Genomic DNA, 22,485 nt, shown 5'->3' with positions numbered 1-22,485 from the left:
ACTGCCAGGGACTGGGGGGCAGGCGCAGTGAAGCCTGGAGACGCAGGGAGAAGGAACAGCACGCCCAGAGAAGTCCTCTTAGTCCAGAGTGGATCACAATCCCGCCCCACTCCCCGCCCTGCAGAGAAGTCACTGAAGACCCCGTAAGGGTAGACGGCAGGCTCAGACCATCCTGGGGCTGCTCCTCAAGCGCTGAGAGCAGAGAGTGCTCACCACCCGCGACGCGGGCACCGTCCTCGCACACACAGGAAGGGTGTGCTGGCAAACCTTCCCACCGCACCCACACCGCCAGCTGGACTGGAGGCGGACCTGCGAGTGTGCTTTCAGTCGGGTGGGGATTCCGTCCCAAGGCATCACGCCCCGTCTTAAGTGAAGGTGGCCTCGAGCGGCTTGGGGGACTCCGGCACCGCTGAGATCCCAGAGCCAACAGCGCTGGCTGGAGCACGCAGTTCTGTCGCCACCACATGCCAGAGCCACGCGTTCCCTCCGAAGGCAGGCACATGCATGTGCGCCTCCCAGTCTCCCCAGTAATCGCACGTGTAATTTAAATGTGTCAGCGGGCTGGGCCGGCGTCACGGTCAGGAAGGCGCCCCGCCTCCTCAGGGAGAGGCTCTCCTGAGTGCACGCCAGAGCCCCACGGTCCCCTTTCTGGGGAAGGACAGCCTGGGCTCCAGCAGCAGCACGGGGGCTTGGCTTCCCCACACCGTCTGTGGTGCTCATCAGCGCTCCTTTGCTTCCACTGCCGTCTCCGTGGGGGTGATGGTGTCTCGCGGTTGCTTTGGTCTGCATTTCCCTGAGGACTAACGATGTTGTGTGTCCTTCCCTGCGTGGGCGGGCCATTTGGGTATCTTCCCTGTGGAACAGTCCGTGCAGAGCCTCGGTCCACTCCTGGACCGGGCTGTTCCTCCTCCGCCTGTTGAGCTGTCGGTTATGTAAGCCGTTTGCTGTGCGTCCTTGGCAGGTCCGTGACTGGTCTGTCAGTACGTCCTGCCTCCGAGGGTCGGCCTTCCACTCTGTAGGCAGCCTGTGGAGCGGCTGGGCTGCCCCATCCACGGTGTCACGTGACAGACACAGCCTTTCCCTCCTGACAGGCCTCGAGGGGGGCGGTTTCCATCCTCTCTTCTGTGCACCAGCGCAGACCCCTCGGGAAGCCCAGATGGGGCTGGAGGAAGCAGGCGCCCCTGGTCACACCCCACCGCCCCGCGCACTGCCGAGAGGGCGGGCGGCTGGCCCGCGGCCCACGTGCGGCGACTGACCTCCCTTGTCTGGTCACCTCCAAGGGAGACCCCGGGCAGGAGAGCGGGGCCGCCCTGGAGAGGAACAGGGCGCCGCGGGGCCGTCTCCGTGCTCCCGGAGCCTGAAGGAGCTCCGTGCCCGCTGCCCTCTGGTGGCCGATTGTCTCAGTGTCATCGTCATCGCCGAGGCTTCTGCAGGGAGCCCGGAGGCGGGTCTGCGGGGTCCTAGGGCCACAGTCTGCGGTAACGTTCTCAGTGCGTCTCCCGCAACCAACCTCACCCCCCTCCCCTCAACGCCTCTCAGAAAATCCTCTGAGAAGACAGATTTCTTCACATCTGGTCTGTGTTTAAATCCCCGCCCGCCCGCCGCCTCCAGAGCACAGCACAGGGCTCAGGGTCACGCGGCAGCCGGTTCCAGAAACAGAGCCGAGTGCACCGCCTCATGGCCGCGGCCTCCGCCTCACCAGCCCTGCCCAGGCGGGCCGGGGCGGGGGCCATACCCCCCAAGCCCTTGACAGGCCAGAGGCTGACAGCCCACGAACCCCGGTGAGGCCTCCACGCCCCAGCCCAGCCTGTGCCCCTCGCGTCCCCACGCCCGCACTCAGCCCGTTTCTGGGCCAAAAGGGCCCAGAACCGCCTGCTCACGTCCTGACACACGTCAGCCCTGCCCTGGGACGCTGTGCACCCTTCCTTCTGGGGAAGCCCGCCCCCTCCCCCAGACAGGGCCGCTTTGGAGGTCTGTGACCAGCGGGGCCAGGTTCCCGCTCAGAGGACCCCTGCCTCGTGCGATGCCTGACAGCTGGCATCTCGGAGGCAGGACATGGGGTCCAGCAGAGCCACAGCCGTCCTCACCCGGACACGCCCCCAGGGCTGGTGGCCAGCGTCGGCCCGTGAGTTCTCCCCGTGTGCCCACTCTGCATGGCACCTGCATGTGGGGAGCGCAGGACCTTGCTCCGCTGAGGGACGGACGATGCGAGTGAGAGCTTAACTCAGGATGCTTGGCCTGCCTCCCGCTGTCTCAGAGGCTTGGTCTTCTGTTTGAAAACGGGAACTTTGGGCAGCAGGGCACCTGAGTCCCTGTCCACCATGAAATCATGAGGCTCCGGACTCCAAATGCCTCTGGAGGGGCAGCGTCCCGACCCTTACTGGGTGTCTCAGAACCAGCCCACCACGGGCTCAGGCCTGTCCCCAGTGTGCCCTGCATTCCGTCTTTCTACAGAATGACAGGAATTTAACTCGGAAAAGAGGCATCAACTCAGGAAACACTCCGCTAACTTATCCGTTTCGGTCTTCCTATTTTCCTCTTCAACGTCAGGGGTAGAAGGAGAGCTTTTTCTCCTTCCTCTCTGTCTGCAGTCAGGAGCACTGCACAGTGCAGAAAATCAAGAGGAAGGAAGAACAGGCCTTAAGGTAAACAGCTCCAGCAAGAAACTGAGACTGAATTAAACCGTGGCCCCGAGACACAAAGCTACGTGGAAAGCACCCGCAGAGCCCGGAACGTTCCGCCTGCTCCCAAACGGCAGGCTACCTTCCGAGCTGCGGCCGTGTTCCCAAAGTGCGACGTTTTCCTAAAAGGCATGAAATGAGTCCCAGAAAGGAGGCTCTCGTAGTTGGGAAGGAGGAAGAAGCCTGAACCCCAAATCTAGGTGACGCAGCTCCATTTCGCACACTGGGCGTCATGGTTCCCCGTCTGCTCTCCCTGACCCGATGGCGGGCAGGCGGGGATTTCTATTCCCGCGGTGCTGGGCACATGGCCCGCCCAGGGCAGCGCCATGACACTGAGCTGGCCCTGCAGCCCCACCACCCCACCCGGAACCGGCCCAACCACCGCTGAGCAGAGGTCACTGCAAGGACACTCACCTGCCGCGGAACTTCAGACACCCTTTCCTTCCGAATGTATGCCCTACCTCATCATCTGCTTGACCCAACCCAGAAAGAGTGTAGCCTCGTGACCCTCATGGGTCCTACTGCCACGGCACCACTTCCAGCAGCAGCCCTCATCAACCCTACACCATCGCCCCCCACCAAAGAGGGTGGAGACCACCATGATTCAGATCTCTAGAGCTATACCAACAGCCCACTGTGGTCTCCCTGCACGACGGAACCACGGGACAAATTACATATTTTAATAATAGAGTAGACTTTGCTTCTGTCTATATAAATACATCTACTCATCTTGGTACTAAAATTGCACAGAAAGGAGGCTCTTACTTAAATCCAAACATACTGTTTCTGAGTATCCAAGGTTTACAGCATACACACTGTCTGGGATTTGTGGATGGAATATACTCTGATGATTATAAGGTCGTACTGTTGTGTTAGCATGGAATTGCCCTGGTGGCGGCTACAGAAACCATCATTCTGGCTTTGGTATGAACTTATGACAAAACTAATGCACTGGTTTTGGAGAAATGTCCTAAAGCAGCGGTCCCCAGCATTGTTGGCACCGGGAGTGATTTCATGGAAGACAATTTTTCCACGGGTGGAGGGGGGAATAGTTTGGAATGATACACGCGCATTACATTTACTGCGTGCGTTACTCCTATTATCACACCAGCTCCACCTCAGGTCAGCAGGCACTAGACCCTGGAGGCCGGGACCCCTCTTCCAATGAAAAGTTGTTATCTCACTACTCCTTCTGCGTGAAGAGAAAGCGAAATACGACCACCGTGCAGTGTGGGGCTCAGCTGGGATGTGAACTCTGACTCTCACGAGCTCACTGAGGTGATGCTGCTGCGGTGCACAGCAGGGAAACGTGGTTCCAGCAAGCGGTCACCGCGCTCGCTGATGAGTCCCCTGCGCAGGTGTGTGGTCAATGACTTACTTCTTCACGCTCCACTGAGGGTGTCTTACTACCCTGAGGTACGAGAAGAAGGAGCAGATGCGCAGAAGCAGAAACAAGTTACTACACAGACGCTGGGCAAGGACTCCCCTGGAGGTCCAGTGGTTGGGACCCAGCGCCTTCACTGCTGCAGCCCTGGCTTCAATCCCTGGTAGCGGAACCACAATCCTGCAAGCTGTGCGGCACAGCCAAGTAAAAAACAGGAAATACCAGGCAAAGCCAGGTTTGTCTCCTGCCTCTGCTCTTGCCATCAGCCCCGTCCCGTCTCCTGCGGAGCGCTGACCCTTTGCCACTTAAGGAGGCTCTGTCCTGCAGGCCCAGGGGTGGTCACGTCAGAAATACACGGAGGAGCGACTTGTGGTCCAATGGCCAGCACACCCCACTGTCTGCACCTTGTAAGTCTGTGGCTTTGTTTGGGCTCTAACGTCCCTCCGTCCACAATGTCTCCAGGGTAAAGAGTCGAGGTCTGAGACCCAGCTCTGATTTCTCCAACACCTGTCATCTCTACTGAATAAATGCGTTTACCGCATTGACATGAAACACCTCTTCAATCAAGCACTAAGCCTCCATGTGTCCTTGAAGACTTCCCACTATGTTCCTACTGAACACATTTTTTAAAGTAACATTAATACTAATTAGCAGGTACATGATGCATAATTATCCCACGGGTGTGGCTGGAAAAGGGCTGTGGGATCCTTGAGTTAATCCTTCTTCACACGCCAAAGGAGGAAGGCTTTCCCTTTAGCGCAGGGGCCGCAGGCAAGACGCTGCCTGAGCTTTCTGCAGGCGAGGGGTGCTCCTCAGCCACGCCTGGGAAGTCAGTGCACTGGTGCTCAGCGTCTTTCCCACACAGCGTGGCCACTTAAAACGACTCACCTCCACAGCGAGAGTCTCCACACTGACGATGGAGACTTGGCCGCCAGACGCCGCCCACAGCGTGTCTTCCATCAAGAGCAGACTTCGAACTGGGAGGACGCCTAACTTAATCACCGTCTGCGGCTCGGAATTCCAGGCTCCATCTTAGAAGAAAATATTTCTTTCAATTTCAAATTCAGTTTCTCAAACTGACATTTCTTCAAAGACACATAGATGACCAATGGGTACATAAAAAGATGCTCAGCATCACTCATCATCAGGGAAATATAAGCCAAACCCACAGTCACACGGGTCAGAATGGCCATCACCAAAAAGACAAGAAATAACAAGTACTGGTGTGGATGCAGAGAAAAGACAACCCTTGTGCACTGCTGCTGGGACTGTATGCTGGTGCAGCCACGGTGGAGAACGGCATGGAGGTTCCTCAGAAAACTGAAAAGAACTACCATACGCTCCAGCAACGCCACTGCTGGGCATGTATCAGTCCACACAGAACAGAAACACTACTTTGAAATGATACACACCCTTCAACGTTCACTGCAGCATTATTTACAACAGCCAAGACACAGAAGCAACCTAAGTTGCCAATGGATGAACAGATACAGAAAATGTGATATGTATAGGCACAATGGAATATTACTCAGCCACAAGAAAGAATGAAATCTTGCCATTTGTGAGAGCATGGATGGACCAGGAGGACTGGATGCTAAGTGAAATGTGTCAGAGAAAAGGAAACACTGTATGGAAAAGGAAACACATATACAGATTCCACTGTATACGTGGAATCTAAAAAAGCCAAACTCGTAGAAACAGAGAAGAGGGGTGGTTGCCAGGGGCTGGGGGTGGGGGAGACGGGGAGATGATGGCCAAAGGGCACAGGCTTCAGTTATAAGATGGAAAGTTCCGAGGATCTAATGCACAGCATTATGGTTACAGTTAACAACATACTTGAAACTTGCTAAGAGAACCGACCTTAAATGTTCTCAGAACAAAAAAAGCAATTGCTAGTACCTGATGTGACGGTGGTGAGAGCTAGCAGGTGGTGGTGACCACTTTGTAACATGTATGTGTATCAAGTCAAGACACGGTGTACCTCAAACTTACATAATGTTGTATGTTAGTCATATCTCAGTAAACTTTGCGGGGAGGGGGCGGTTTAAATTCACCCAGTAAACAAAAATAAAGCCTGAAAAAATTCATAACACTGGAAGAAACGGACACTGACACCCCAAATCAAGCTAGAAGGCTTGTTAGACCAGACGTATCATAGTCATTTCAAACTTTCAAATAGTCGATAGTTCCCATGAAATTTAAACTCTACTGGAACAGCAGAAAAAAACAACTTGAGTGAGTGATGCTGAACAAAGGTCGCAAAGAAGAGAAGCAGAGAGAATCCCATGATAAACACTCATGTGATTCTAAATAAACGTGTATTTAAACAGGAATCACACTGAGCAGGAGCGAAACGATGGGTCCTCTGCAGTGTGAACCCTCCCCGAGGGGCCCTGGATCCTGCCGCACCCCTCGTTCTCTGCAGGAGTTCAGCGCAAGGCTTAACCGGTCCAGCCCGGGACTGCGGGCTTCTGCTCTGGGACGCAGTGAAGCATGTACAACAGGAGGTGCTGTGGGGGGGGCCTAACCGTAACCCAACAGCTGGCGCTGTGCCGGGCGGCCTAACCCTAACCCTAACCCAAAAGCTGGCGCTGTGCCGGGCGGCCTAACCCTAACCCTAACCCAACAGCTGGCGCTGTGCCGGGCGGCCTAACCCTAACCCTAACCCAACAGCTGGCGCTGTGCCGGGCGGCCTAACCCTAACCCTAACCCAACAGCTGGCGCTGTGCCGGGCGGCCTAACCGTAACCCAACAGCTGGTGCTGTGCCGGGCGGCCTAACCCTAACCCTAACCCAACAGCTGGCGCTGTGCCGGGCGGCCTAACCCTAACCCTAACCCAACAGCTGGCGCTGTGCCGGGCGGCCTAACCCTAACCCTAACCCAACAGCTGGCGCTGTGCCGGGCGGCCTAACCCTAACCCTAACCCAACAGCTGGCGCTGTGCCGGGCAGCCTAACCCTAACCCAACAGCTGGCGCTGTGCCGGGCAGCCTAACCCTAACCCTAACCCAACAGCTGGCGCTGTGCCGGGCGGCCTAACCCTAACCCTAACCCAACAGCTGGCGCTGTGCCGGGCAGCCTAACCCTAACCCTAACCCAACAGCTGGCGCTGTGCCGGGCAGCCTAACCCTAACCCTAACCCAACAGCTGGCACTGTGCCGGGCGGCCTAACCCTAACCCAACAGCTGGCGCTGTGCCGGGCGGCCTAACCGTAACCCAACAGCTGGCGCTGTGCCGGGCGGCCTAACCCTAACCCAACAGCTGGCGCTGTGCCGGGCAGCATAACCCTAACTGTAACCCTAACCCAACAGCTGGCGCTGTGCCGGGCGGCCTAAACCTAACCCTAACCCAACAGCTGGGGCTGTGCCGGGCAGCCTAACCCTAACCCTAACCCAACACTGGCGCTGTGCCGGGCAGCCTAACCCTAACCCTAACCCAACAGCTGGCACTGTGCCAGGCGGCCTAACCCTAACCCAACAGCTGGCGCTGTGCCGGGCGGCCTAACCCTAACCCAACAGCTGGCGCTGTGCCGGGCGGCCTAACCCTAACCCACAGCTGACACTGTGCCAGGCGGCCTAACCCTAACCCTAACCCAACAGCTGGCACTGTGCCGGGCGGCCTAACCCTAACCCAACAGCTGGCGCTGTGCCGGGCAGCCTAACCCTAACCCTAACCCTAACCCAACAGCTGGCGCTGTGCCGGGCGGCCTAACCCTAACCCTAACCCAACAGCTGGCGCTGTGCCGGGCGGCCTAACCCTAACCCTAACCCAACAGCTGGCGCTGTGCCGGACGGCCTAACCCTAACCCTAACCCAACAGCTGGCGCTGTGCCGGGCGGCCTAACCCTAACCCAACAGCTGGTGCTGTGCCGGGCGGCCTAACCCTAACCCAACAGCTGACGCTGTGCCGGGCGGCCTAACCCTAACCCTAACCCAACAGCTGGCGCTGTGCCGGGCGGCCTAACCCTAACCCAACAGCTGACGCTGTGCCGGGCGGCCTAACCCTAACCCTAGCCCAACAGCTGGCTCTGTGCCGGGCGGCCTAACCCTAACCCAACAGCTGACGCTGTGCCGGGCGGCCTAACCCTAACCCTAACCCAACAGCTGACGCTGTGCCGGGCGGCCTAACCCTAACCCTAGCCCAACAGCTGGCGCTGTGCCGGGCGGCCTAACCCTAACCCAACAGCTGACGCTGTGCCGGGCGGCCTAACCCTAACCCTAACCCAACAGCTGGCTCTGTGCCGGGCGGCCTAACCCTCACCCTCACCCTAAGCCAACAGCTGGCGCTGTGCTGGCATCTACCCACATCCTCCCTTCAGGACTGACCGAGTCACAGGAGCCTCAGGATGGAGGGTGGCCGGTACTGATGGGACTGCCGCTCGGCCCAGAGTGAACACCCTCCCCTTGAGATGCAGCAGTGACACCTCCGCTCGCAAGCGCACCACGGGACACTCACCGTCTGCTCTGGCGTAGACGGCCACAGCGCCGTTGACCAGGCCAGCATATAGGCTCTGGGATGTGCAGGCCAGGCTCATGACCGTGGACTTATCCGGGGTGAAGAAGTGCTGTAGCCGCACCTTCTTGCAGCCTTGGCTGCTTTTGTAGATGGAGATGCTGAGAGACACATCACCCGGTGGGTGCGCGCTCACACGGAAGGGCGCTCGGGAAGGGCGCGAGCACCGAGCAGAACCTTGTCCACCCCAGCCCGCCCTTCCCCACCTCCCACTCCTGCAAACACCTGGCTGCACTGAAAAGGCTGCTGACCCTCTGATCTTTTTTCTCTTCTAAAAGAGAAGTTCTGGGTTCTTTTTTAAGCCTAGTTCTTCCTACAGATCTAGGGACTTCACACTAGGAAAGTCAACACAACTTCCTTTTAAACTCTGAATGATGCTCAGTGTGAGGTTAACACAGAGCACATCTCTGTCTCATTCTGAAGTCTAAGAGTGATGTGCACTTAGAAGCATGAATCAGCAGGAAGTGCGTCCGCGGCAAAGGGGAGAAGGAACTAGAACTCTCCCTGTAAGGTGCTGCCGCCCCCTGGGGTTCCCGCATGGGCTCCTTCAGAGTCGACTCCCAGCCTGCTCCACCCCCACCACACAGACCCCAGCAACCTGCCACGGAGGGTCGCGGCAATGCCCAGGGCCAGGGGCACGCTCACCTGCCCTCCTCCGTTCCCAGGCAGACGGCGGGCACGCCCAGCGCCCGGCCCCCGCCCTCAGGCTCGCGGGGCCTGTCCTCGGCAGGCACGTACGCCATGCACAGCACGCGGGACTCCACGTTGAAGCACTCGATGACCTTGGGGCTGGAGTTGTGGAAGGAGACGATGGCAATCTGGCCCATCTGACTGGTACAGCTCCCGATCTAGGGGGCGGTGGGAGAAGTGAGCGGGGGGCTCCCACGTGGCCTGCACAGCTGACCCCCCACGGCTGCAGCAAGACCCGGCTCTGGAGTGGGAACCAGCTCCCAAGAGCGTTGAATGACCTCCCACATATGCTCCCTCTGCGACCCTCTGTGTTCAATCAGGTAGCGTTTTCCTTTACTTAAACAAGGACAGAACAGTTTTGCTCTTGTAAAAGTCACATTTATATCCTTTAAAACCTGAACACCTAGCACCACACGATGGCAGAGGCCCATCGATATGTAATTCAAAGTCTGGAAATACGGACTAGAATCAATCTTAAACCAGGCCTTACCTAAGAAAACAAGGATACAAAAAGAGGAAAAAAAGGGGTGAGAAATGCCCCAGTTGAAAAAAAAAAAACATTTAAATACTTCTATTATTTAAATTAGTTGTCTTTGGATTGAAATTAATCTGCAGAAGTTTTATTTGACAAAGAAAAGAGAGAAAAGCATTTCACTCTAGGACTGTCCTTCTCCCATCTGGGACTTTCCTGTTTATAGCACACTGACGCCTAACAGCAATCTGTGGGACAGCCCTGTCTGTCATTTTCTCATTAACTGTGGATATGGACTCTTCACGGACCTGCATTAAAGACAAACAAAGGCATCTTACCCACAGGAAACCATGAGCCACGGAAAACGCGTCTGACTGATTCTCATTATTCAGGTATGGCTCAGGATTATAAACAGCACATTCAATCTAAAGGGGAATAAAATCAAAGACCCAAATTTAAAATGGGACTCAGAGGAGGCTGGAAGGCAAGTCTTTTAACAGATAACAGTGTCTGACGGAAGCCACGGAAATGACAAAGACTAAGAGAGGAAAAGATGGATGGAGTTGCAGAAATTTGGTTTTTAGATGCAAACACCTGTGTGCCCGGGGGCTGCATCCCCACGGGGGAGGCCACATCAACAGGCCCTTGCCTCTCCTAGGGAGCGGGTTCTGCCACTGGAGGGGTCCCCGTAAACCGAGGGAGCTCCAGGTCTGAGTGTCGGCCAGAGACCACATGGGAAACAGTAACATGTCTCTTAAAGAGAGATACACCACATGTCTCAGTGGTCACAGCAGTCACTGGTCACAGTGCCTGAGTGCACAGCACAGGCACGCGAGTGTGAGGCCACCTGGAGACGGGGTGGGCCCACTCCCCAGGCCGGCAGAGGGCCCCCAGCTACAACCCACAAGGGAGCCCAGCCGCCGGCGACGGGCCTGTGAGGAGGGCGGGGCAGTGGCCGAGACCAGCAGGACCTGGCCTGAAGCACCCCAGTCCTGCAGGATCGCTATGCGCGCCAGCCCGGAGGCCACGCCTAGGCTGCCTGGCCCACCTTGAACTCCTGCTGCTTGGCCACTGTCACGGGCATGTGTCCCAGGAGCAGCGGGTGTCTCTCCTTCCTGATCTGGTTCCCGTCGTCCTCCACGCAAAACCAGCCCAGGTGGTTCTCCTCCTCTGCAGCCGCCGGGGAAAGCCAAAAGAGGTGAGGACGAACCCCTCCTCAAGCTTCCTTCCCAGCCGCAGTCTGACCCCCCGGGGCGTGCACCCATCCCAGCAGAGGAACATGTGCCGCCCCTGCTTTCATCAGCTGACCTCAACCCGGCTTACCCAGGGCGAGCTTGGCCATCTGCAGGCTGTTGATCCAGGACTCCTTGATGGCGGGAGTAAAGGTGTTGAACACAGCGGTGAAGAAAGTCGGCCGGCCGGACCTGCAGGGAGAAGGGAAGGCCGTTCACTCCACAGGTGGGCTCCAACACGTGAAATCCAGTCCCGGGGCCTGCCTGTAGGATTCGGTCCCCGAACCGCGAAGGCGGGCAGGTTGGGACAGAGGACCGAGCTCGCTGCCCCCCGCTGAGGCCCACTGACTTGTCCTGCTTCCCCGGGAGCTGCAACTGCACCCGGCAGCAGTCAGCAGCCCGGATCTCTTCTTCCTTCTTCAGAATCAGCCTCTGCAAGCCGGACATCCAGTCCTGGGCCACCGACGGGTTCAGGTTCTAGGAGACACACAAGCACACGGAGAGGTGTGAGTGGGCCAGCACCGGACCGAGGAAGAGGAAGAGAGCGATGCCGTGACATCAAAGATCCAGGGACACCAGAGACACTGATCACGCCAGGAAAAAGGCTCCTGCGGGTGGAGGGCCACACGGTGCCAGGACGTTTCTAAGGGAGCTGAGGCTCGAGTCAGCCTCAAGGCGAAGACAGTGACACTGGAAGGCTTCAGCTTCTCGGAAATAGGAGACACAGTCAGATCAAGGCTTGAAGAAACTCCAGTCCTCCCTTCCGGGTGGTGGGAGACATACTGACGGTGGTTTAAGAAACTAAAAGAGATTTAAACCCAAGATTCGGCTGTCACCTGATAGTTTCCTTTGAGGTTTCCAACCAGCTGAGTGATATGACCGATGACGCTGAGGTCATGCAGCAAGTTTTGCAGGTCTTGATACAGCTGCCCTGGCCCCATGTAGCCTCGGTCTGCAAGACAGGTGACAAAAGGTGCACGCTGAGGACTGTCCTGGTGCTCCAGTGGCTCTGAAGGCAGGGGGCCCTGGTTCCATGCCTGGTCAGGGAGCTAGATCCCACATGCTGCAATGGAAGATCCCAAGTGTGACAGCTAAGACTCGGTGCAGCCAAAGAATACTAAAAAATTAAAGCACACAAATCTCAGTGTGCTCCCGCCAGGGCTTGAGGAAGGAGACTCGAGAACGGAGTCTAGCTCACCCAGAATTTTGTAAATTCTGCGACAGACTTGAAATCTCAGGGTTGGAAAGCCAAGTGGCCAAGGACCCAGTGACTGTGTCCAGAGACCCCCAGGGGTGCGGACCGGGGCCCGGCGGACGTGGCCGGCAGCAGCTCTGTGCCTGAGGGCCCCGCATCACCCCAGGCACCCACCACGTAGCGGGTGCTGGGGGCATCCAGGACCAGGGATCTCCAGGCGGGGGGAACCGGGCAAAAAGGAGGCCGCAGACAGACACCAGCAGGGACAGCGTCCCCGGCTCCTGACGGGCACGTCACCCCGATCCACCACAGGTCTCCCTGGTCTGTGCCTACTCCCGGACAGGGAGGCGCTGCAAGTGGCTGCCGGTGCTGCCACACAGCCCCTCTGCCCAGAGCCGCGGCCGCGCCCAGCCCCGAGCATGCATCTCCCCTTGGAACAGAGGCCCAGCCATGCCTGTGAGCTGCCAATCGTGAGCATTAAGTAACTACGTAGAAATCAGTGGGAGTGATTTTCCCACAATGACATGCATCAGAATTTGCACATGACTGCTCCCGCCTGCTGAAAGGTTTCAGGAACCTGTCCTTGGGACAGGCCGGCTGCCTGGTGGCGATGCCTTCCCCATCTTGTGTACACGTCTCTGAGGGTCTGACAGCTCACCCCCTGCCCCAAAGGCCCCCCAAGCATCCGCGCTGTGGACACAGCCCCTCAACACCTACCATGGTGCCCACCTGGCACAAATTCTTGCAAACTGAGGGTGGTCTAGGGGCCACTTGTGGAAGCTGAACTGAGATTATGAGAATCCTAAATGAAGAATCCAGTGTCACCTTATTTTTGCCATAAGGGAAATTTATTTCCTCATAAACCCGCCTCCTGAGATAGCATGGAGCAGAGTTAAACTAAGATGCAGTGGGCACAGAATTTTGCAAAATAAGTTCCTGAACTTAAACTAACCGAGGGCCTCCAGCTTGCAAGGCTCCACACCTGGTGGAAAGCTCAAGTCCTCACGTGGCACCCCCCAAGGACAGGGAGGGCGTGGGGCGGAGGCACCGCCCAGCCCGGCCCTGCAGGGCCCTCCGCCCACAGCTGTGGTTGCCGGGCAGGGAGGCCCACGCTGTCCCCATCACTCAACCGCAGCACAGCCTGGAGTGCTGAACTTCAGAAGAGTCATTCAAACAGCAAAACAGTCACGTGAACATCAGGGAGCAGGGTTTCTAACTCAGCTTCTCAAAATAACTTGGGATGAGAAGCGTGGGAGCATCAGGAGAGACAGCGGCGAGGGCGCTGCAGCTGTTCTGTGAAAACTCCGGCACGACCGAGGCAGCCAGCCAGCGAGCGGCTCACGGACGGGAGGCTCCCAGCTGCCCAGACCCACCGGAGGAACCCCAGCGCTCAGCCTGGTGCTGGGGTCAAAGGGCAGAACCTGTGCATGTGGGCAGCTCACCGTCCGTCCCACAGGACTGGCCCTCTCTTCAGGGTGAACCTGGATGAACCCCTCATCACTGCTGCCGTGGTAAGAACACCTGGACCATTTTCAGCATCTCTGTAAGCGCTGGACAGCATCATGCTCTGTCCCGGAGCTGGGAAAAGTCCCAGAGGGCCCTGACCTGAGCTCTGTCTGCCCACACTTACAGAATTAGCAGACTTTAGTTCTAACCGAGAAGGCCTTTTAAAGACCATTTACTCCCCCACTCACCTTTCACAGCTCAGAGCTAAAAATTAGACCCACTCCACAGTTGGGGAAACCACAGAGGTTCCCACACTAAACCAGGTGAATATCCAGGCCCACAGTGCTGACCGCATCTGTGTGCAGAGGACCCCAGGTCAGCACAGCCCCCGACTCCAGTCTCAGCACCCGGCACACCCTGGCCCCCCACCATCTGTTCACCATGCACTTAAAATGGGTGAACTGTGCTGTGTGAGAGTACCATAATTTTAAAAATTAATAAACGCTTAAAAAAGTAGCACATCTGACACAGAACCAAGACTATTAAATGGGAGGCAGCTCTGCAAAGCGCCTGTCCCTGGGACACCTGGGCAGAGACCATGCCCGCCCCCCAAACTGGAGTCTCCCCGCCTGGAAACCTGCAGTCAGAGGCCCGCCATCACCACCATGCATGACACGGACCCGCTGAGGACACACAGGTTATTAACTCTTTCTCCCTGAGAGGCCAGCATTCCCTCAGCATCAACAGTCAGGGTCACTCTGCTCTCCTCTGTCCCAAGAGGAGATATTTTACTACCTTATCAGCAATGATCGTGTTTTCCTTCTCTGACCTTAGGCTTTCTTCTCCAGCGTGCGACTGTGTGTGTAATTGAAACCGATAGAGAAAGAGGCCCATTGGATAGGGATGGGTCAAGGGGCCCATCTCCACGGCAACTTCTCCGGTTCTGGGGTCTTTCTGGGGGCCACTCAGTGGTCTTGGTCCTATTTAAAGACTTGGCAGTACTGCCGGTTGTAAGGCCAGAGCTGAGCAGCTAGACAACCCTAAATTCAGAATGAAAGAAAAGGTGTTCTCTGCAAAGTGACACACCGTCTTCTGACGGACAGTGAGGACTGTGTGCCCAACTTGCAGGGGCAGGTGGGAAGTTCCTGGGATCACTGAGGGCTCAAGTGCAGCAGTGAACTTAGTCTGGGTTTTTTCTTGCGTGTAATACTTTAAAAATCAAGTCATCCTGCGTTTTGTTTTTTAACCCTGCTGACTTGACTCCTATTCTAAGCTGGCTCAACATGAACCATAAACTAGAAGATGAACAAGAGAACGCAGTGTTCCCATGAAAATAGCATCTATTTCATGGATCGAAGGCATCCCTGGAGATCTGAACACAATGAGGTGATCGTGATCACAAACACATCTTGGGCTTGCTTCCATGGTAATAGGCACAGAAACATCATTTTTATTCACAAAACCAAAACATAATAGGATCTGTTATCCTTCCAAGACATTTAACTAAATTTTTAAGAACGTTCAGATCTTCATGTTGCTCTTATTAAGTAAAAACATTAGTAATCGAGTCAATTTGGAGACTATTTCTCCCTCCCCCTACTCCTCAGCTGGTCCCTCCTTAGGAAAACTTGTGATAAAGTCTGGTATTTTGGTTATTACTTGAGATGGTACGCACACTGTTTAAACAGCAGCATTAGTTTTCATCAGCAATTCAGGAGTCTAAGAGCACATGCTCACGGAGCTGGCTCCTCAAGGAGGTCACCAGATGCATGACTGTTAGCATCAGGCCAAGAAGAAGAGCAAACAGTGAACAGACCCCACGTCAGCGGGGACCCAGCAGTCACTGTTTCCTATCCCCCTAGACCCAAGTGAATGTGCGTGCTCACTCGGAAAAGCTACACCTTTCAAATGCTGCCTCCTTCTGAACATGTCAGAAGCAAAATAATCTAAAAGCTTACCAAATACACTTATATATAACATTATAACATTAAATATAAGGCTCATTTTATATCTAAAACAATTTATGGGAAGTTCCCCTTCACTGTACTTTAAGTACTCCGCAATTCAGGGGCTGAGGCCAATGAGTGAGTACAATTTAGCCAGGTTTTAACTTGGACTAAAAAAAAAAAAACAAGATGAAAGTAGTCACTACGCCTGTGACATCAAGTTCAAATCCTAGGGTCTGCAGTCCCTTTCCTAGCAGTCTCCGTGTGCAGGACTGCTGAGCGCCGCCCACTGCCAGGCCCTTCCCCAAGTCCTCTGTGAGGGGCACAGGCAGGCGTGCCCCCACGGAGACGGAAAGACTCGGCAGAGAGCCTAGCCGACAGCCCAGCCCACGCCCGCTGGGGCTCTCTCTGCAGCCACACCACAGGCCTTCTGCAGTTCAGGGTGGGGATCAGAAAGACTGATGGCATCCCAAGGGCAGACCCCCTCCCGACCCCGACAGAGGACCGCTCAGAGATGATCCGCCTGCTGGCGTGTGTCCACGCTCCCCGTGTGTCCCCTGTAAGGACCGTGCCACCCACATCTCCCGCCTCAGCCCCGGAAGCGTCACTCACGGGGCTTGGCACCGGCCACCGCCAGCAGGCTCTCGGGTGCAGGGCCCGCGGGACAGCGGCCGCCCTCCACCGCGCCCTCGCCGCCGCCGTACTCGACCACCTCCGCCTGCCCGAGCGGGACGCTCCACTTCAGCAGGTACCTCTGGCCGGACATCACCGCGCCGCCGTCGTGGGAGGCGCTGCGAGAGGTGGGAGCCCTGGTTTCAGCAACCACGGGGACCTGTCTCCGGGCTTCTCTTCCCAGGAGATGCTGCCCTGGGAAGAGAAGACGCTGTCCCCCCCACCCTGCCCGCCCCTCGACGTGTTCACCAGCTGAGCTCTGTACACAGTGTCCGCAGGAAGGGGACACGCCACCACCCGCTCCACCCGCGACCAGAGAGCTCCTGTGGGCCGACACCAGCGCCCACTCACCGGGCGCTGACCGTGGCGCACATGAGCACATCGTTGAGCATGAAGAGCCGGCGCTCCTTGGTTTTCATGATCTCACCCCGGTCATTGTAGACAGTCTCTATCACGTCGTCAGAGCGGATGAGGTAGCGATTGCCGCTGCTTAGAAGCTAGGTGTTCAAAGTCCATCAAGGAAAAGAAAAAAGATGAGAAAGAAGCCTCATGAGAGACACGAGCAGATAGCGTCCAAGTTTTATAGATTCTCTTTTCTTTACAGAGAAACCCTGTGTTCCCAACCACACTTCGTGCATGTACAGCAGAGAGCTCAGAAAGTGGCTTTTTTAAAAAACATTTTTGTTTTGCCTTAAAACCATGCTATTCTCTTTTTTATTTTAACTTATTTAATGTTTGGCTGCACCCTGCAGCATGTGGGATTTTCTCTCCCTGACCAGGGATTGAACCCACACCACCCACATTGGAAGGCGGAATCTCAACCACTGGACCACCAGAGAAGTCTTGCGTTTTTTTTTAATGAGTCTAAACAATGGCAGGAACCTAACTTCCTTCCTGGAGCACAGTCTCTCCAGCTAAGATATGCTGACTCAGCCACGGAGGGCCCAGCTGTTTTCCCGTGTCACTCAGTGCAACCCTTCTCTCTCAATGACTCCTCAGAATTCACACTCCAGTCTTCAGGGACGGTCATCCCCACCTTTCCTTTACTCAGGACACCGTCTTGACCTGGAAAGTCTGTGGGAGTCTTTATTCTGTGCTTTTGCTTCTCCCGAAGGATATCGTAGTGACCTAACACCCCTACTGCTCGTGGCTGGCCATGTTTTACTTGTCTGAGCCAAGCAAGACACTTTTGGTTTCCAAAGGAAAGGTGCTTCATATTCATTGGTAAAATGACTTAACTCATGCAGGAGGCAGACTTATTTTAGCGGTTCAGCCTGGTAGGAAACCAGACACCCACCCCGGCTGGCCGACTTCCCCGGGACGAGGCTGAATGTCACTGACTCGCCCGTCAGTGATACGGCCCTCAGAGCACGCCGGCTGCCCTGGGTCCCCACACGTGCGGGTACCATGGGGAAGCAGGACTTTAAACAACACAAGCCCTGCTGAGCACATCTGTGAACACTACTTTCTGCTTATAAAAATTCCTATACAAACCCTTTGGAGAGTCAGGGAAAATCTGAGCCTAAAATGTGTGACCATGAAGTGCTTGCAGTTAAATTATTAGGTGTCAGTATCCGGTAGGAAAGGACCCCTGCTGACAGAAACAAATGTGACTTTAGGAACAGAGACTATTATACATAATTCTTCAACATGTCTCGTACCCAGTAACTGCTTCCTGTGAACGAGAGCTTCAAATAAAAATGGCTCAGCCTACGTGAAACTGGATTATCATGGCAGGAACACAGCTTTGTAAACCTGAAGCTGAGACACCGCTCTGCAGAGGAGCCACCTTTACACTGTGTTCTGCATCCCTTCTTCATGACATATGTAGCTTGGTCCCACACGGACGGGGGCAGGTAAGACCGCGTGTGACTGCCTATGCTTCTGTGAACATCCATGCTTCCAGCAAGACTAAGAGGGAAGGCCGCATTTTGAAAGTAAAATTCAACTAGAAGAGTGACTCTTAACCCTCCCGGGGCCCTGGGTCCATCTGAGGACCTGGTCAGCCTAGGAGCCGCTTTCCAGGAAAAGTGCTCAACCAGGCGGGCTTTGTGTGCACTTTCCAGGATCTGTGACCCTGAGGCTCTCCATGGACCTTGGTCAGCAGCTCTGGGCCCAGGGACTCACCACCAAGGTCCCGGGGGATTAATAATAAGTGGCTCAAAGAGCAACAGCTCGTTAGCACAAGCAGAAACAGCCTACAGAGCGGCAAAGCGTCCACCTTGTTCAGGTACCGCTCGTTGATGGCTTTTGCTATCTGTTTGATTTCACAGCGCTGATCAGCGTCTCTCTTCCTCTCGTTCAGCTTCTCCGCTAGCGTCTCGAGCTCCGTCAGCGCCATCTGGAGGGGGAGACGGTCGGGGTGTCCCCGGGGTGTGTTCTTCAGCATGTCCTTCAGGAGACACAAGGCAGGGGGAGGCAGACACGTGAGGCCTGGTGGGGGGCAGACGGTCACCAGGCACACCGGCCCCCCCATCACGTGGTTCCAGCATGGGCGGGGGCGGGGGTGGTGGGGAGGAGGGGAGGAGGGTTCTGGCATCGCATCGCTGCTTCTGGGGAATAAAATAAGCCCTGGGAAAGGACAACCAACTCAGTGAATCATGCTTTGGCTGAACATTCGAAGCTCCTTTTGCAAACACAAAACTGACTTATTAAACGGGGGTGGGAAGGAAAACAAGATTGAGTTTCCAGGGAAGGACCCCGTGGCTGGCTCGCCGGGACCTCAGAAACTTCTGCTCTGGTAATGGTCAGGCTGCGAGAGCGTGGAGAGGGGACCCACAGATGCTCAGGATCTCCTTCCCAGTTGTGTGTCCTAGTGCTGGGCTTTGAGTGCTGTCCGCCTGGGGGGTGCAGGGAAAGCCCCGCAGGGGCACAGCGTGGTCACCTCCTGCACCCAGGCGCCCAACTCCAGACTCTGAGTCAGGTTCCGAGAGGGCCATCTACGAGCCAGGCGCTGTCACCTTGGTGACCTCACAGTCTGCCCTCCCTCCCCCATCCCGCCACCGCCAGGCCCATCCTGATGTAAGTGACCAGGGAGGGTGGGAGCAAGGCTGAAAGCCTGCCATCCACATGAGGACCGGGAGGCGCGGTGGGAGCCTCACCTGGAGCAGCAGGATGAACTGCGGGAACCTCTGGATGGGCTTCGTCATCAGGCTGTGCAGTGTGACGCGGTCAGGGCTGGACTCCTGACACTGCTGTGGGGACAAGGCCCGTCACCCCGGCTCAGATCACGCTGCCCACCTGCCAACTCGCCCGCCTGGACGCAGCCCTGGCAGGAGCGCACACCACCCGCAGCACCCATCAGGGACCTCCACGGCTTCCGGCAGCCACTCCTGGTAGGGTGGGGTACACCCCGGGGTCAGAGGAGGGGCAGACCCCAGAGGCCCCCCAGCACCATGGGGCTCATCCTCCAAGGGTCTGCTCCCTACCCGCCCTGGAGGCCAAGGAGCCCTCCGACCAGACCCCAGAGCCTGACCCTGAGCTGACCAGCAGCAGGCAGCCGGCCCCGGGTCTGGGGTCTGGTCTCCACTTTCTGCCTTGACCCATCTGGCTACATCCTTCTAAGGATGTGCAAACAAAGGTGGTTTTCAAGAAGCTATTTTACCACGAAAAATTCATCTTTATTTCTGGTACTGATCCAATACTGAGGGTCCCATTGGTGCTAAAATCATTACAATAAATATACACTTAGAAAATTTGGTAAAATTTCACTACAAAGTACTTGGCATCGAACCTGTTATCTGTTCAGTTCAGTTCAGTTCAGTCATGTCCGACTCTTTGCGACCCCATGAACCGCAGCACGCCAGGCCTCCCTATCCATCACCAACTCCTGGAATCCACCCAAACCCATGTCCATTGAGTCAGTGATGCCATCCAACCATCTCATCCTCTGTCGTCCCCTTCTCCTCCTGCCCTCAATCTTTCCCAGCATCAGGGTCTTTTCAAATGAGTCAGCTCTTTGCATCAGGTGGCCAAAAGGATGTTAAAAAAACACCAAAAAATTTTAGTGTTTACCTTTAAAAATTCAAGGAAAGCAGGTTTTGTAGCACACGTTTTCTTAAGGATTGCCACAGCTGTGCTGAAATTATTCACATATTCACTATAAGCATCCAGCACCATGGATTTAGAAAACTGTAATACAAGAGAAAATCGAGAAATGAAAATAATGTAGGGTTCACTGCCTCTTTGCCAAGCTTAGGATGAAAGACGCACGGTGCACAGAGCCTCCTGACCACAGACCGGCCTCCATGGGAGGTCTGCAGTGTCCGTCCAGGGTCAGCCAGGGTCAGCTGGGCTTGGGCCAACAAGAGACCCACCCTGAGGCATCCAAAAAGAAGGGAGGGGGCCCTGGAGCCCAAGGGAACCCTGCAGATCCTCCTCAAGCACCAGCCCCATTACCGAGGCCACGAAGACGTCTCCGATCATCTCCACCGAGTCCCACTCAGCCACGCGGCCGGCCAGCGCGATCTGGAGCAGGCAGTGGCACTGCAGCACCTCCTTGACCCGGAAGAAGACTGTCCTCAGCTTCCTCTCGCTCAGCACCTTGGGCTCCATCTCCCACAGGGGCTTCTCATATTGCTGAGGCAGAGACCAACAAGCACGGCCCAGGCTTTTCTCAGGTTCAACGAGGAACACAGAGAAGCTCACCCTTATAATTACATGTGTGTCCAAATAAACCGCATGACTCTTGATGTCAATGTATAGACACAATTCTCAATCTTTTAAGAACTTTGCAAATTTGAGTATTTCATAATTTCAAAACCTATTTCATAGGTTCCTAAAAGACAAAACAGCTTGATATTTGAGTACCTCCAATATCCTCTTAAGAGCATCCACGTAGTTCTTCTCGCTGTCAACAATTGAGCCCAGAATGTACCTTCTTACGACCTGTTGGGATTTTGAAAACACAACAGTTAAAAATTTCCTCAGAAAACACAGCAAATAGATTTCACTTCTGTTGAGGCTTATCGATAAAGTTTCTCCGTGTTCAAAACAGTACATAGTGAAATCTCCCAAGGCCTTAAGATATGTTAATGATCTACCATGATGGGCATAAAACATACTTCTCCATCACTACAATTCTGTTGTTTTTTTAAAAACAACAAATTATAAACCACAACTCGAACAACACAGCAAAATTACGGCATTAATAACAACTTCGTTCACTCATACAAGAATGATCTGTGTTCTGCATGCCCAGCATGGAGCTACATGGGGTTAATGTATACTTTGTGTACATATTAAGTTCAGAAAAAAATAAACTTTCCCATCTTCCCCCCAAAAATGGTATTAGCAACACTTATCTAAAATCATTATTCCAAAGTTTTGTTTAAAGCCCTTGGAACGTGGAGGTATAGTTCTGTTTTGTTCTCAGGCCATTCAAAGCCTCCAAAGCTAGAAGCACAGCGAGTGAATCACCAAGGTCGTTTCAGGAGCAACCCCCACCCCCTCAGATCTGAGACGCCTGCACGTGAAGTAGTGACATCACTTTGGGGTTTGTTCCCACGACCCGAGGGCACGCAAGCATAAGCTTCGGGCCCCAAGGTGCCTGCTGGAGACCAGGGACGACACCTGGCACTTCTGTCCAGCTGACACACAGTTTGGAAAGTTGGTTTTGCCAGTAAATGGGAAGTAGAGCCTAAGAAGCACAGCCAAGGTTGCTCCTCCCCGCCCCCAGCTGCAGGGGGAGGCTGGTCCCAGGAACTGCGGCGCCACCTGGTGGCAGGAGCCGCCCCTGGCTGCGTCAGCACCACTCCTCTCCTCACAAGAGGGGCTGCTCCTTCAGAGATGGCGGCAAAAATCCACCTGAGGGACATCTGAGGAACAAAGTGACGTGTTTAAAGGGTGGATGCTTCAAAGCACATACAGATGTGTCTATGAGCCCACAGACCCCTCTCTCTGGACCCCTCCCAAACTATAGAGGGTCAGATTCAGAGTCCCAGACACTGTCTCAAGTCTGGAGCCAGAATATCTGGGAATTTGGGGGGAATCTAACTCAGGTATGGACTTCCCTGGTGGCTCAGACGGTAAAGTGTCTGCCTACAATGCGGGAGACCCGGGTTCGATCCCTGGGTGGGGAAGATTCTCTGGCGAAGGAAATGGCAACCCACTCCAGTACTCTTGCCTGGAAAATCCCATGGGAGAAGCCTGGTAGGCTACAGTCCATGGGGTCGCAAAGAGTCGGACACGACTGAGCGACTTTACTTACTTACTTAACTCAGGTATTAAATATTCCGCTTAAGTCCTGAGAAGACTCT

General features: G+C 55.3%; 1 protein-coding gene across 4 annotated transcripts in view; it reads right to left on the bottom strand.

The window, feature by feature from the left end:
- ARHGEF10 (Rho guanine nucleotide exchange factor 10) overlaps positions 1-22,485 on the bottom strand; it is a 60,574-nt gene that overhangs the window by 7,089 nt on the left and 31,000 nt on the right. For 3 of the 4 annotated variants that reach the window (XM_061134494.1, XM_061134492.1, XM_061134496.1), the window contains 15 exons: positions 21,038-21,115; positions 20,627-20,806; positions 20,243-20,359; positions 19,330-19,422; positions 18,450-18,620; positions 16,580-16,725; positions 16,169-16,347; positions 11,806-11,921; positions 11,319-11,446; positions 11,061-11,161; positions 10,786-10,907; positions 10,076-10,162; positions 9,221-9,423; positions 8,519-8,676; positions 4,954-5,096 (listed from right to left, as the gene is read on the bottom strand). In XM_061134494.1, the coding sequence (XP_060990477.1) occupies positions 4,954-5,096; positions 8,519-8,676; positions 9,221-9,423; positions 10,076-10,162; positions 10,786-10,907; positions 11,061-11,161; positions 11,319-11,446; positions 11,806-11,921; positions 16,169-16,347; positions 16,580-16,725; positions 18,450-18,620; positions 19,330-19,422; positions 20,243-20,359; positions 20,627-20,806; positions 21,038-21,115 (2,022 nt within the window). The remainder of the gene's footprint in view (positions 1-4,953; positions 5,097-8,518; positions 8,677-9,220; positions 9,424-10,075; positions 10,163-10,785; positions 10,908-11,060; positions 11,162-11,318; positions 11,447-11,805; positions 11,922-16,168; positions 16,348-16,579; positions 16,726-18,449; positions 18,621-19,329; positions 19,423-20,242; positions 20,360-20,626; positions 20,807-21,037; positions 21,116-22,485) is intronic. The other variant, XM_061134495.1, reaches the window with a different exon arrangement.

The sequence above is a fragment of the Dama dama genome, chromosome 32 (assembly GCF_033118175.1).
Source record: "Dama dama isolate Ldn47 chromosome 32, ASM3311817v1, whole genome shotgun sequence".
Classification (NCBI taxonomy): Eukaryota; Metazoa; Chordata; class Mammalia; order Artiodactyla; family Cervidae; genus Dama; species Dama dama.
Note: the sequence above shows the minus strand (reverse complement) of the source record. Positions and strands in the feature narration are given on the sequence as shown.